Source organism: Phyllostomus discolor, chromosome 10 (genome assembly GCF_004126475.2).
Source record: "Phyllostomus discolor isolate MPI-MPIP mPhyDis1 chromosome 10, mPhyDis1.pri.v3, whole genome shotgun sequence".
Classification (NCBI taxonomy): domain Eukaryota; kingdom Metazoa; phylum Chordata; class Mammalia; order Chiroptera; family Phyllostomidae; genus Phyllostomus; species Phyllostomus discolor.
Genome location: NC_040912.2, coordinates 91,816,758 through 91,832,194, shown reverse-complemented (window position 1 = coordinate 91,832,194; position 15,437 = coordinate 91,816,758). Strand labels below are relative to the sequence as shown.

The window sequence follows — 15,437 nt, the reverse complement described above, 5'->3', positions numbered from 1 at the left end:
GGACAGTGTGGTTCCTTTTTTAAAAAGTAAACATAACATTAAGAAATGGTTTCACATCCTGAAAGAGACCAACCACTTTGCCTTTGTGAGAGGGGATTTATGATGTGTCTCTCCCTCCTGGGTTGTAGGATAAGCCCTTCCCTGTTCCAAAAGGAAAACCATCAGCTTGGTCCTATAATGCCCAGTGTTACCTGGGGGTCCCATCCCTGTGACTTCCAAAGTCTGCAGTGACAAAGCCAAAGGCTACAGAAAGTTCTGTATGTGTTGTTACTGAGGAACCAGGTAGAGAACTGAATTGCAGGTTTGCAGGGCCTGGACACGATGGACAGAGGACAGTAGGCACATGACTGAGAGCACAGAGGGCCACAGGAGGGGGCAGCTCAGAATGTTCCTCTAAGAGCAACAAGCACTTGGGACTGTCTGTGCTGCGGATGTGTTCCTTGAGCCAAGGTTCACCAACTCTTCAAAGGGTGAGGTAAGAAATATTTTGGGAGACCCTCATGCACACCAGGCACTTGGTAGACAGTGATGAGTAAAGAAACCAATACTTTGTCCCTGGCACACCAGCATCAAATCGGTGTGAGCCCTGTGGTATCTTGGATGAGATGGAAACCTTTCCATAGGAAGGTCAGGTAGAAAGTAAATTCGCACATGGACTATCCAACTGTGCTCAATCTTCTGTCCGACACTTGGCACCATGGGCTGTCCTGCTGCGTTCTCTGCATCACAGGGAAGGGGCAGGGGACATTCCTCATTGTTTTGCCACTGATAGGTCACCGTTAGGGTCTGCCCCTGCAGTCTGAAGCACATGCTTTCAGCAGGAAGGACTGGTGCCAAATAACAATTCAACTTCTCATCTGAGAGATTCAAAAGATTTGAAAATATCTGCACCACCATTTTGAATCCCCCGCCCCCCGAGTTTACCCCATTCTTCATAGATTTGGGAATTCTTTAAGACATGATATTATTTGGCCAAATATCTTATATCTCACTTCCCCTCTTCTCTGAAGAAAAACAGTTGGGAAGGGTTGGCAGGTGGTGGGGAGGGGAGAAAGAGGGTCGCCCTGAGGAAAAAGGAGGAAAAGGAGGAATACGATGGAGACTGGTGCAGGCAGGGCTGGACCACCAGATTCACCCCAAGTCCTCCCTGTGAGCAGCGTCACTGCTCCTGGCAGTCTAGATGGGACAACATCAGAAGGAGGAAGTGAAAAAAGTGAACAATGAGAGATGAGAAATCTGAAATAGAACAACCCCCTGGCATAATCAGGTTGGGAGGGGAAGGGAAGAAGGTCAGTCGAGGTGGTACCCCATAAGGTCCCCCAGACACGCACCCTGTCCAGCTGCACCCTGGGGCACTGGGGGTCCTTAGAGCACTGAGTCAGAAAGTATTTTAAAATCTAATCTACTTAGTCTGTTGTTTGCTTTGTCTGTGTCCCTCCTTTCAGAGAATGAAGGGACATTATTTACTTCTGCCTTCTGTTTTTTGTGTTTTTTGTTTTTTTTTTTCTGACCCAAGGCAGCCATGCTTGGGTTCTCAGCAGGAAGGGGAAACGTACACAGAATTTATTTTTCAGCAATCACCTCTCTGGGACTTAATGATACAGACCTTTTTTTTTTAAATCCTCACCTGAGGATATGTTTATTGATTTTAGAGAGAGCAGAAGTTAGAGAGAGAAGGGGAGTTGGAAAGCATCTATCTGTTGCTCCCCTGTGTGCCCACTGAGGACCAAACCCCAAATCTTCTGGTGTACAGGATGATGCTCAAACCAATGAAGCCACCGGGCAGATCCAGAGCTTGTATTTCTTTTTAATAAATAAAAAGATTGGAGAGAACCAGGTGGTCTGGAGTCAGTATCATGGGGAAGCTGGCGTTCTGCTGGACGTTGCCAGTGGATGCTGGCTGGTGCAGTCCTCTCTCTTTGTTGGGCCTTTCAGTGTTTATGGTTGAAACTTTATATGTAGCATTCCAATATATATTGTAATTTGAAAAAAATACTTGAAATTTTCCAAATTTTAAATCAATCCTTGATATTATTTAAAAGGTCTTGCTTTCTATGCACAATTGTTTGATGCCTCTATGGGAGATGTCTCAAGTTCAATATACTGTGAAAATATTTTGGCCTTTTCTTAAAATTTTCCCACAAAACTGTCCATGACCAAAGTAATAACTTGTTTTACTACTGTTCCATTTTAAAGTATTTTTATTTTTGGTGTAATTTTATCCAAAGCGTTTTGTAGCTGGTCCAAGTTATAAGCTCTGATCCTTTTAAATACTGTTTACAATGTTTATTTGTTTGTTTGTTTTTATTAACCAACTGTGAAGTTTATTTTATTTTTTCAGTATGTTTTTATTGTTGCTCAAGTACAATTTTCTCCATTTTCCTCCCATTACTTCCCGCCACCACAGCCATCCCCGCCTCCCACCCTCCATCCTACACCTCTTTGGCTTTGTCCACGTGTCCTTCATACATGTTCCTTGACAACCCTTCCCCATTTGCCCCCCATTATCCCCTCTCACCTTCCCTCTGATTACTGTCAGTTTGTTCTTCATTTCAGTGTCTCTGGTTATATCTTGCTTGCTTGTTTGTTTTGTTGATTAGGTTTCACTTATAGGTGAGATCATATGATATTTATCTTTCACCGCTTGCCTTATTTCATTTAGCATAATGCTCTCCAGTTCCATCCATGATGTTGCAAAGGGTAGGAGCTCCTTCTTTCTTTCAGCTGCATAGTGTTCCATTGTGTCAATGTACCATAGTTTCTGATCCACTCATTTCCTGATGGACACGTAGGTTGCTTCTAGCACTTGGCTATTGTAAATTGTGCTGCTGTGAATATGAGGTGCATAGGTTATTTTGGATTGGTGTTTCAGAGTTCTTAGGGTATAGTTCCAGCAGTGGAATTTCTGGGTCAAATGGCAATCCCATTTTTAGTTTTTTGAGGAAATTCCATATTGTTTTCCACAGTGGCTGCACCAGTCTGCATTCCCACCCAAGGCACACTGGGGTCCCCTTTTATCCACATCCTCACCAGCACTTGTTGTTTATTGATTTGTTCATGATGGCCATTCTAACTGGTGGGAAGAGGTATTGTAAGAGGGTGCAGCCAAGAGGGAAGCCCCAAATAGGGAGTTGTGATAAGATCCAGAAGAGCTTGGAGATAATTGGCTCCACACCACAGGGTACACCTGCCCAGAATGCTGGCAGTTGTAGCCAATTGTGGGAGGAGCTGGAAATGGGGCTGCACAAGATTGGTGCTGGGATTTAAACCCAGGGAGGCAGCCACTTGACATCTCTTTTTTGGAACTCGTCTCTTTTTGGGACCGGATGTCTCTCTTTTGGGACCATGTCTCTCTTTTTGGACCACGCATCTGTTTAGAACCACGTGGCTTTGGTGTCTTGAATGGGACCATGAAGCATGGGTGAGAGTCAGGACCGCCAGGCTTTGGAAGTGTTCTCTTTTGCCACGTGGCAGGTGCTGGGAGGATTGTGTGCATTTGTAGAGAGACTTTAGTTTGTGTTATTTCAATTGAATAATAAATTCCTTTCCTTTTCATGAATCTCGGGCATTGAGAGATATCTTTCCTTTGGCGGCGGACATAACGAACATGGGGGGTACCTTTTGGTAATAGTATATTGCCCTTGAGGCCCCCCTTGATGCTCTGTAACAGTATCTCATTGTGGTTATAATTTGTATCTCTCTGATGGCTAGTGATGCTGAGCATCCTTTCATATGTCTCTGGGCCCTCTGTATGTCTTCCTCAAAGAAGTGTCTGTTCAGGTCCTGTGCCCATTTTTTAATTGGGCTGTTTATCTTCCTGCACTGCAGCCATGTGAGTTCTTTATATATTTTGGATATCAAACCCTTGTCCAAGGTACCATTTGCAATTATGTTTTCCCTTACAGTTGGATCCCTTTTTGTTTTGCTGATATTTTCTTTAGCCATGCAGAAGCTTTTTATTTTGACAAAATCTCATTTTATTCTTTCCTTTATATCCCTTGCTCTAGGGGACATACAGGTGAAAATATTGCTGTGTGGAATATCTGAGATTTTCCTGCCTATGTTCTCCTCTAGAAATTTTATAGTGTTGTGGCTTATATTTAAGTCTTTATCCATCTTGAGGTTATTTTTGTGTATGGTCTAAGTTGGTGGTCGAGTTTCATTATTTTTTTTGCATGTAGCTGTCCAGATCTCCCAACACCATTTGTTGAAGAGACTATTTTTACTCCATTTTATGCTTCTACTCATGTTGTTGAACATTAATTGACCATAGAGACCATAGTTTATTTCTGGGCTCCCTATTCTATTCCACTGATCTATGTGTCTGATCTTATGCCAGTACCAGATTGTTTTGATTATTGTGGCCTTGGAATATAGTTTGATACCAGGTATTGTGATACCTCCTACTTTGTTCTTCTTTCCCAAAATTGCTGCTGCTATTTGGGGTCACTTATGGTTCCATATACATTTTTTAAATGTTTGTTCTATATCTGTGAAATATGTCATTGGTATTTTAATAGGGATTGCACTGAATCTATAAATTGCTTTGGGTAATGTGGACATTTTGATGATGTTAATTCTTCTAATCCATGAACATGGTACACGTTTCCATTTATTTGTGTCTTCCTTAATTTCTTTCTTCAGTGTTGTGTAGTTTTCTGAGTACAGGTCTTTTACCTCCTTGGTTAGGTTTATTCCTAAGTACTTTATTTTTCTTGTTGCTATATCAGATGGGATTTTTTTTCTCTGATTTCTGTTTCTCATGTTTCATTGCTGGTGTGCAAAAATGCCTTCCATTTCTGAATATTGATTTTGTATCCTGCTGTTTAGCTAAATTCACTTATTAGGTCAAATAGTTTTTTGGTGGAGTCTATAAGATTTTCTATGTACACTATCTGCAAACAATGACAGTTTTGCTTCCTTCTTTCCAACTTGGATGTCTTTTCTTTCTTTTTCCTGTCTGATTGCGGTGGCTGGGACTTACAATAGTATGTTGAATAGAAGTGGTGAAAGCATTGCAAATCAACAAATGTAATACAGAATTTTAATATGCAGAATTTTAATTTTAATATGCAGAATTTCTAAAGCCCCACCCCTCTGTGGCTCTGTTGTTTTGGTGGGCCTCCCCATCAACTTCTGCCTGCTCTGGCTGCCTCCAGATGCCACCAGCCTTCCCTCTAGTTTCTGTGAATTTCTGTCTGAAGACTGTTGCTGGGTCACCAGGACCTGGTGTGCTGTGGTGGGGAAACCCCATCAGTGTGGAAGTGGTGTGGCCCCTTATTTTGACCAGAGGGTCCTGACTAAGGGTCAAGTCCCCTAGAGTGCCAGTCTGTGTTTGGTGACTTCTGGTGCCTTCAGACAGATGTTTTAAAGTCATTATTTTGTACTTTCTCCATAATTCATCAAAGGTGTTTTAGGGGAGCTGGGCGATGGATCCTTCCTTGAGGTTTTGACCCCCTGAATTCATCAACACAGAGGAAACAATCACATACTCACTGGGCCCTTCACATGGCACAGACCCTGGTTTTCCTGCATTCCTCCAGAGTTGAGATACTTGTTGAAAATAACTAACATTGACTATTTTCACAGCCTTGACCAAGACAGCTTCTCTCTCCCTGCCCCACCCCCACCCCACCAGGTCTTTCTTCATGATGCACAGACAGTGAAGGGTCCAGGACTGTGGTGATCCCCACTGGACTTACTTTGCCCTGTGGAGCCCCAGGGAGTGACAGCAGTGTCTGTCCCTACTCCTGAAATATTGTGGGTGGCATCATCCCTGATTTTTAGTAAGAAAGGAGAGAGCACATCCTATTTGCCATACTTAAACACCATTCTCTTAGAATATTTCATAAAGGCCATGGTTTGAGTGGCTTGCCAATGGGAATCACTGAAAGGATGTCATTTCTGAAATGCTTGTACTTACTATTGTGAAATGAAAGAAGCTAACAGATAAAACAGCACACTTAAGTGAATTTATCTTGTTGTCCTAATGGAAATGCAAATGGTTTGACCATTTTGCATGGTCAATGCACCTGCTGCAGAGCCACAGTTCTGTCTTGACCCTCCACACACTCAGGTGCCTTAGGATCATTATTTTGCCCCCTCTGTGGGTGAGGACACAGCCCAAGACTGGACAGTCACCTGGTCAATGGCACACACTGATTGCTGTCATTGGTAAGGAGTCACTCCAGTGACCAGAATGCAGTGGGGGTGACATGGAAGGGTGAGGAGGCCCTGCCCTCAGGGAGCTTAGGTTCACTGGAGGAGAGAGGAAACTTCAACAAAAGCGATGCTACACTGCTATGCGGTCCGTGTGAGAAAATGGGCTTCAGAGGAGCAGGGAGGGTGCACACAGGCTCCAGGAGTGAGATGAAGGACTGGGATGGGAACTGGGACTCTGGGACCCACACACTCTGATTCAGCAGGCCCCACCCTGGAGACCCCAGTGGTCCCTGAGCCAGGGATACAGAGGGAGGTGATAGGCTGTGAGGTGGACCCAGGGCTGGCGAGGATCCCAGGAAATGGCTGTTCCCACTGGAGTTGGGCACACGGTCAGGCGGTGCCCCTTTAGGAGATATCTGCAGGTTTTCTCAGGTGTCCTGGATTCTGTACAGTCAGTCCAGCCAGGACTCTGCAGTAGTCTTGCTTCCTCAGAGCCTTGCCCTGTACCCTCCACCCTCCCTGCCCTTCTGTGTGCAGGAGGTGCAGCTGGCAGCAAGGGTTAAGCCTCCTTGCTGTAAGGACGGCCGTCGTGTTCCCACAGGATCACCTTGATGGTCTCCATGAGCTCCATCAGCTGGGCCTCCTGCGCTGTGCCATCTGCCCTGTTGTTGAAGCCACAGTGGCGCTGCCCACAAACCATGTCCAGGTCTGCAAGCTCCTGGTTGTTAGTGTCCCGCAGATACTCGTCCAGGGAGCCGCCCTCCAGGTCCTCCTTACAAGTGAAAACCAGGACAGTGTGGGCCAGGATGCCCACCCCAAAGACCTCCTGGAGGCGCCTGACCACCTCCTGGTCCTCCTTTGTGAAGTGGCCCAGCTTCGTCACCAGCAGCACTGCATGTGGCCCTGGGGTGCAGCAGGCGACGGCTGCCCAGGGACCCTGAGTTGCCCCTTCCCGTGAAACCCGAGAAGACAGAATATCGGGGGTGTCGGTCACCTCAAGCTTTTTCCCGGCCCAGTCTCGGCACCCACGCTGGAAGGTCATGGTCACGGGTCTGGCGCTGAACTTGGATTCGAAGGCTTCACTGCCCAGGATGCTGTTTCCTGTGGCGCTTTTCCCACTTCCACTTTTCCCCACCAGCAGGAGCCTCAGCCTCTTTGGTGTTTTTTCCTTCTCCTGCAGATCTAGAAGCATCCAGACAAAGCAGGGGTGTGGGAGTTATAGCCCATGAACCCCATTTAGCCTCCTCAGAGTCTTCAGCCCTGGATGCTCATGACCCCAGGGGCTGGCTCTGTGGGAAGGAGGGACAGGAGGGACATCTGTGCAGGAGACCTGCTCTGGGCCCATGCTCCTTTTTAAAAAAATTGTTTTATGGTGGAAAATACACACAAATATTTGAAATCCCTGTTGTCACTGGGTTTTGGTGTGCAATTCAGTGGCACTGTGCACCTTCACATTGCTGTGTGATTGTCACTCTTATGCATCTCTTGAATTTTTTGTCACCCCAACTGAAACTCTGTCCCCATGAAATGGCAACTCCTCATTCCTCCCTCCCCCTGAGCCCCGGCTCACTGCCAGCCTCCTTCCTGTCTCTGTGACCTGTGCTCTTCTGCTCTCCTAGGGGCCTCAGAGACCTGGGTCCCTGCACTTTGACCTTCTGTGTTGGGTTCCCTTCACTCGGCATCACAGTGGTGTCAAGGATCACTGACCCTGCAGCCTGGTCAGAATTCTCTGTTCGTGCAAGGCCGGATGCTATCACATGGCACGGATGGACCACACTGTGTTTACTCTCACATGTGGGCATGAGCCATTTCCACTTTTTCCTGCTGTGAATGATGCTGCTGCACACCTTAGTGGACCAATGCCGGTTCGAGTTCCTGATTGGGTTCTACGGGGCACATACCCAGAATGCAGTTGCTGGATAATGTGGCAGAATACCACATTTTTGTGTTTAGGTTTAAAATATCTTCTCAGGGTCACATCTTCTCACCCAGATAGAATCAGCCCAGGATGAATGGGGGACCCTGAGCTTTCCTGGGTGTCCCTGATGATGAGGGCAGAGGTGTGGCCTCTGTGTCTCTGTCTTGTCCCCGAGTGCCTGACCCCATCACTTCCCTCCACTTTTCCACATTGACGGTGTAGAGGGTGGCGCCTTTCAGCCAGACACTGGGCTCCACTGCACAGAGGCTCCCCGGGGGCGCATTCCTAGGCTCCATCCTGGACATCTGGGCTGGATGTTCCTGCCCAGCTGCATACAGGACGACGGGCAAAGAGGAGACATGGACATGCCAGCCTGATATTGAAAACCTGATTTGAGGGTTTCAGAAGTGTCTGGGGTCTGAGGCTGGGAAGAGCATTTCTTCCCCTGGTCTTTCAGCTCATCCCTGGAGCAACAGACAGGTGCCTGATGGCCCCTCTGGTCTCCACATCTGCTCCACAGTGAAGACATTGGTGTGTCTCAGTGACAGAGCCCAGACACCTCAGGCGTGCCTGGTATCCTTGGCTGGTGGACCCAGCAACCAACTCTGGTTGAGGACTCTGATTCCTCCAGCTTCTCCCATGTGGCTTTGAGAGCAATGTGAGTGAATCAGGGGTGTGGGGGGTGTCAAAGAAGCAGGGAATGCAGAGTGCTCATCCTTGCCATCCACGCCTGTCTAGAGCCAGACCAAGACAGGAACTCCCACCTGGGCAGGTAGGAGCCAGTCCACGCTTAGCTCACCACTCAGGCTGCAGAGAGGATTCTAAAAGTAACATTGAACCTCGATTGCCATGAGAATGGCTAAATCAGGTATCAGTTCTTATATCAGTAATTTTCCCATGCAGTATATAAATAGGGTTTTCTCCCAATGAGTCAGGCCATTGAAGTTCATACACTAAATAAATCATTAGTGTCAAATGCACAATGAATCACAGATAAATTCTTCTGGCCAGGAACATGGACACATTGCCAGCACTCCCTAATTCTGTCTCCCCCAGTTAGATGATGTGTTGGAACCAATGACTCTCAAGCCCCTGACCCCAACGCAAAAGCTTTAGGGAAAGAGCCCTGGAGAAGGGCCAGCCGAGGCCTGAGGCAGCCACTCACTCACTCCTTCAGTGGTGCTGGGCAGCCCTGTTGACCCTCAGCGCCCCCCACTAGAGTCAGCCCATTGCCCTCCTGGGCTCAGTTGGCTTACAAGCCTCTGCCAGGGGGAGTAGTCTTGTCACTCACCCTCCTGAGGACATGGCTGGAGCCATCAGTTCTCCCCCTCTCTGCCACTGTGCTATTCGGGGTCTTTCCTTCTTATTTGGTGGGGTAGGCAAGGCCCCACCCAAGGGCCCTGTGCAGGGTGAAGCCCGGCTGGTTGCACTCCGCTGCCTCCTCAAGTGCACCCCTGCACACCCACGTCCCTGTGTACTCCTCCCTCAGGGCCACCTATGCTGCAAAGCTGTGGTACCTGCCGACATGTCTTGGGTAGGATGCTGGGACGGCGCTCCTGCGGGGCTGTCCTGGAGAATCAGCTTGTATTCTTCATCCTCCACCTGGAGAAACATCATGTCTGTCTTAGTTTCCACTGTGCCTCACAAGGCAGCTGGCTTTGCCTCTCTCCTGCCAGAAGGAAGTGTTTGCATTGCCCTAGGGGGATGGACTGAGAGAGGAGGGGGAGGAAGGTCTGAGACACTCTCTACTTCCTTCGGGGACCCTGTTTCTCTCTCTTTGCTCCTCGGTCCCCATCGTCTGTCTAGGTGATTTCATGGAGAAGGAGCCATTGGCCTGTGGCCTAAGGCACAATGGCGTTGGGGTAGGCACAGTGTCCTGGGACTCTCTGTGAGGAAAGGAAAGAGCAGAGATGCAGAAGCAGGTCTGATGGTTAGTTCCAGGAGTGTTGGGAAGATGAGCGGCCAGACTGGGGCCATGAGCAGGAAGCTGTGGTACGGGGTGGGCTGGGGGCAGGTCCTGGTGCCTGGATGATCCCTGAGGATGGCCTGTCAGAGAGGGTGGCCAAGGGCTCAGAGGTGGGTGGCCAGGTGCTGTGGTGAGGAGGTCCATATCCCTGGCACAGTAATTTGACGGTGTGGGGACAGTCCTGCTGGGAGCCAGGGGACCTCAGTGCTCAAGTTCATGGCCATCTGTTAGTGTGGTCACACTGCCTGGACCTCAGAGTCCCCACAGTGTGAAATCTGGGCCTCAACTAGACATCCCTGTGGTCCCTATAGCATCCCAACCCACTTTACAACATTTTCTAGAGCACGTCCCAGTCTTTGCAGAGAGGGCCCTGTCACCCTACCAGGACCTACCGTCACCCTTCTGGGACAAGAGCAGTATGTCTGCCACCTCCCACACTGCCACAAAGACCCACACGGTTCCCTGTCTCAGCAGCCCATCCCACTGCATCTGCTCCCTCTCCCCTGTGGTCTGGGGATGGGAAGTACGCAGCCCAGGACTTGTCTGCCAGGACACGCGGGACACTGGGAGACACTCACAGTCAGGGAGTGTCTCCAGGTGAAGGCCCCAAGTATGGGGACACCTGTCTCTCGGAGCCTCCACAGATCCTGCCCCGAACGGTGCCCGGCACCTGTGCCCCCTGCCACTTTGTCTCCCTCGGAGAACACGGAGCAGGCGGGTCACCCTGCTGCTTCTCAGGAAGAAAGTGGACCTCAGGGAAACCTCTTCCCCTCAACTAGACTAACCAGGGTTTGAGGCAGGACATGGAACGCACAGAATCCTCTTCTCTTAGTCACAGCCCCTTGTAACGTTCCTCAAAGACACACACAGACTCGACACACACACACCAAAAGCAACACACTCTCATAAACACGACACAGACCACTCCCACAATGCACTCCTCATGGAACATCCATCTACTCACAAACATACCAACACACAAACACACACATTCATACCACACATGCACACACAAATGTAACACACAAACACAATGCACAGTGTCCACACATATACACTCATGCACAACACACATACACTCACAAATGCAGCACACACACAAACATCCACAATGTCCACACATACACACTCATGCACAACACACACATACACTCACACAGCACACACACAAACATCTATGAACAACTCATATGCAGACATAACACACACAAACACACACAACATTCACACCTACACCCTCAAACATACAAACATAACACATGCAGAACCACACCACACACTCACAAATACAACATGTACACAACATATACACACAATCACAACACACACAGACACACTCACCCACACGTTTGGACTTACCATCCCGCTGGACGCCAGAGCAGAGGAAGAGCCTGGACTCCTGACCCCTGGGACCAAATGCTCTGGCCAGTTGTCCCTTTCTCCGTTTGGGGCCAACTCTGTAGGCTCCTGGGGGCCATGGCCGGAGGAATTTAAAGCAGCCTCACTGGCATTTGAGCGAAATTGGAACATTGCTTATATTTTTAGGAAAATGTGACGGAACGCTCGCTGAGCTGCAGAGCTGCGCTGGAAGGAGCCGCTGTGTGCTGTGAGGGGGAACAAGAAGGGGGCGGAGCGCCCGGGGCCAGGCCTGCCTGAGTCGGATGCGTGCAGTACCGTGTGTTTTTGGTCGGCAGCCTCAGTGATGTGAACAGGAAAAACAAGGGCAGAAGAACATTATTACTTTCATTCTGAACTAGCTTAAGCAGAACTCAGAAGCTTAAAGGCAGCAGGCCCTTCTGAAAACTGTATGCTAGGGGAATGGCTTTTTACTGATTTCTCTTTTTAAGAACAGGATTCTCACAGCTATCTATGCCTTCCCTATCATGACAGAAATTCCTTGTCCCTTTTCTTCCCCTGACTCATCCTTCCTTTGAATGTTTTCTCTCAGAACAAGGCCTTGGACTTGAACTGGAACATCGACTCTCTGAGTCTTGAGCCAGATGTCTTCAGGTGGGAGCTACAGCACCGTCTCCTGGGTCTCCAGCTCGCTGACTGCAGATCTCAGGACGTTCACTCCAGGATCACACGAGCCAGCTGCTTACGATGAACCATGCGAGCACACTCACTGTCATAAATAAGTGTTCTTTATAATACATGCATCTTTCTGCACACACATATGTGCATGCGCACACTCACACGCATTCTGTGTCTGACAATTCCAATCTGTGTCATAGCTGAGCGGCCCTAATGCTGGCTTCTTGTTTTCGGACTGTGTCTTTTCCTGCCCGTTAGCGTGCCTTGTGATGTTGAAAGCTGGACGTGACAGGAAGGAGGAGTGAAAGAGACTGTGTCTGCAGTGTGTTGTCTCACCTGTGTCTCGGTATCCGTGAGGACCCACTTTTGTTGAGCTTTGAAACTTTCTTTCTTGATTTATTTAAATGACAGTTTGCATCCAACATTGTATTTGTTGCAGGCGAGCAGCACAGTGGCGAGGCACTGACGTACCGGACAAAGTGAGTGATAAGCGGTCCCCTGATAAACCTGGCACCCAGCAGGCCCCACCCATAGTTACTACAATATCATGGACTACATTCCCTGGGCTGCAACTTACGTCCCTGTGACTGTTCTGTGACAGTCAATCTGTACTTCCTAAGGGACGCCTTCTTAAATAGAGTTTGAACCTGAGACTTCTCTCAGCTTCACTTTACTGTAGTTACCCTGGAGTCCAGTCCATGTGGCGGTCAGGCGTGAGGGAGTGTGAGCATGACCCTGGGGTCAAATCACACTCTCAGCAGGCCTGTGCTCCAGGGGGTGTCACGGTTGTTGTTGTTGTTTTCTATTTTTTTAATTTTAATCATTGTTCAAGTACAGTTTTCTCTCTTTTACTCCCATTCCAGCCCACCCACCCAACCCTCCCCACTTCCCTCCCATTACTACCCTCCCTCTAATTTTTGCCCACGTGTCCTTTAAATTTGTTCCTGAAAACCCTTCCCATTCTCCCCTGAAATTCCCTCTTCTCTCCCCTCTGGTCACTGTCAGTCTGTCCTCTATTTCATGTCTTTGGTTTTTTTTTGCTTGTTTCTTTGTTTTGTTATTTAGGTTCTGTTAAAGGTGAGACCATATGGTATTTGTCTTTCACTGCCTGGCTTGTTTCATTTAGCATAATGCTCTCCAGGTCCATCCATGTTGTTGCAAAGGGTAGGAGCTCCTTCTTTCTTTCTGCTGCATAGCATTCCATTGTGTAAATGTACCATAGTTTTTTGATCCATTCATTTACTGATGGGCATCTTGGTTGCTTCCAGCATCTAGCTATTGTAAATTGTGCTGCTATGAACATTTGGGTGCATAGGTTCTTTTGGATTGGTGTTTCAGTGTTCTTAGTATATAGTCCCAGGAGTGGAATTGCTGGGTCCAAAGGCAGATCCATTTTTAGTTTTCTGAGGAAGTTCCATACTGCTTTCCATAGTGGTTGTACCAGTCTGCATTTCCACCAACAATGCACTAGGGTCCCCTTTTCTCCACAATTTTTCCAACACTTGTTGTTTGTTGCTTTGTTTATGATGGCCATTCTGACTGGTGTCAAGTGGTATCTCATTGTGGTTTTAATTTGCATCTCTCTGATAGCTAGCGATATTGAACATCGTTTCATGTGTCTTTGGATTTTCTGTATGTCCTCCTTGGAGAAGTGTCTGTTCAAGTCCTTTGCCCATTTTTTAATTGGGTTGCTTGTCTTCTTAGAGTGGAATTGTGTAAGTTCTTTATATATTTTGGAGATTAAACCCTTGTCTGAGGTATCATTAGCAAATATGTTTTCCCATACAGTTCGTTCTCTTTTAATTTTGATACTGTTTTCTTTAGCTGTGCAAAAGCTTCTTATTTTGATGAGGTCCCATTTGTTTATTCTTTCCTTTATGTCCCTTGCTATAAGAGACATGTCAGTAAAAAAGTTTCTTCGTGAAATATCGGAGATTTTCCTACCTACGTTCTCCTCTAGGACTTTAATGGTGACATGGTTTATATTTAAGTCTTTTATCCACCTTGAATTTATTTTTGTATGAGGTGTAAGTTGGTGCTCAAGTTTCATTTTTTTGCATGTAGCTGTCCAGTTCTCCCAACACCATTTGTTGAAGAGGCTATTTTTACTCCATTTTATGTTGCTGCTTCCTTTGCCAAATATTAATTGACTGTAGAGACTTGGGTTTATTTCTGGGCTCTCTGTTCTGTTCCATTGGTCCATGTACCTGTTTTTATGCCAGTACCAGGCTGTTTTGATTACAGTGGCCTTGTAGTATAGTTTAGTGTCGGGTATTGTGATCCCTCCTACTTTACTCTTCTTTCTCAAAATTGCAGCAGCTATTTGGGGTCATTTATGGTTCCATATAAATTGTTGAAGTGTTTGTTCTATGTCTGTGAAATAAGCCCTTGGTACTTTAATCGGTATTGCATTGAATGTGTAAATTGCTTTGGGTAGTATGGATATTTTGATGATATTAATTCTTCAAATCCATGAATACAGTATATGTTTCCATTTGTTTGTGTCTCCCTTGATTTCTCTCCTCAGTGTTATGTAGTTTTCTGAATACAGGTCTTTTACCTCTTTGGTTAGGTTTATTCCTAGGTATTTTATTTTTCTTTTTGCTATTTCAAATGGGATTTTTTTCTTGATTTCTGCTTCTGCTGTTTCATTGTTGGTGTACAGAAATGCCTTTGATTTCTGGATATTGACTTTGTATCCCGCTGTTTTGCCAAATTCATTTATTAGGTCAAGCAGTTTTTGGTGGAGTCTATAGGATTTTCTATGTATACTATCATGTCATCTGCAAACAGTGACAGTTTTGTTTCTTCCTTTCCCATTTGGATGCCTTTTATTTCTTTTTCTTGTCTGATTGCTGTGGCTAAAAGTTCCAGTACTACATTGAATAGAAGTGGTGAAAGTGGACAGCCTTGTCTTGTTCCTGATCTTAGTGGAAAAGATTTTAATTTTTGCCCACTGAGTATGATGTTGGCTGTAGGTCTCTCATATATGGCCTTTATTATGTTGAGGAATGCTCCCTCTATTCCCACTTTGCCGAGTGTTTTTATCATAAATGGGTGCTGTACCTTATCAAATGCTTTTTCTGCATCTATTGATATAATCATGTCATTTTTGTCTTTGCTTTTGTTTATGTGATGTATTACATTTACTGATTTGTGAATATTGTACCATCCTTGCATCCCTGGAATGAATCCCACTTGGTCCTGGTGTATGATCTTTTTAATGTACTGTTGGATGCGGTTTTCCAGTATTTTGTTGAGGATTTTAGCGTCAATGTTCATCAGTGATATTGGCCTGAAGTTTTCTTTCTTTGTTGTGTCTTTATCTGGTTTTGGAATTAGGATGATGTTGGCCTC

At 46.7% G+C, this 15,437-nt stretch overlaps 1 protein-coding gene across 3 annotated transcripts; it reads right to left on the bottom strand.

The window, feature by feature from the left end:
- Window positions 1–6,675: 6,675 nt before the first annotated feature.
- Window positions 6,676–11,613, bottom strand: GIMAP6 (GTPase, IMAP family member 6). 3 transcript variants are annotated; one of them, XM_036011028.1, is made up of 3 exons: window positions 11,406–11,613; window positions 9,581–9,682; window positions 6,676–7,345 (listed from the first exon to the last, which is right to left on the bottom strand). In XM_036011028.1, exons 1-3 carry the CDS (start codon window positions 11,574–11,576, stop codon window positions 6,722–6,724), a joined length of 897 nt encoding a protein of 298 aa, XP_035866921.1. In that variant the 5' UTR covers window positions 11,577–11,613; the 3' UTR covers window positions 6,676–6,721. The 3 variants fall into 3 exon arrangements, with proteins under 3 accessions (XP_035866921.1, XP_028381554.1, XP_035866920.1); XM_028525753.2 differs by having other exon boundaries at window positions 6,676–7,344; window positions 9,598–9,682; XM_036011027.1 differs by having other exon boundaries at window positions 11,388–11,610.
- Between the last annotated feature and the right edge of the window lie 3,824 nt (window positions 11,614–15,437).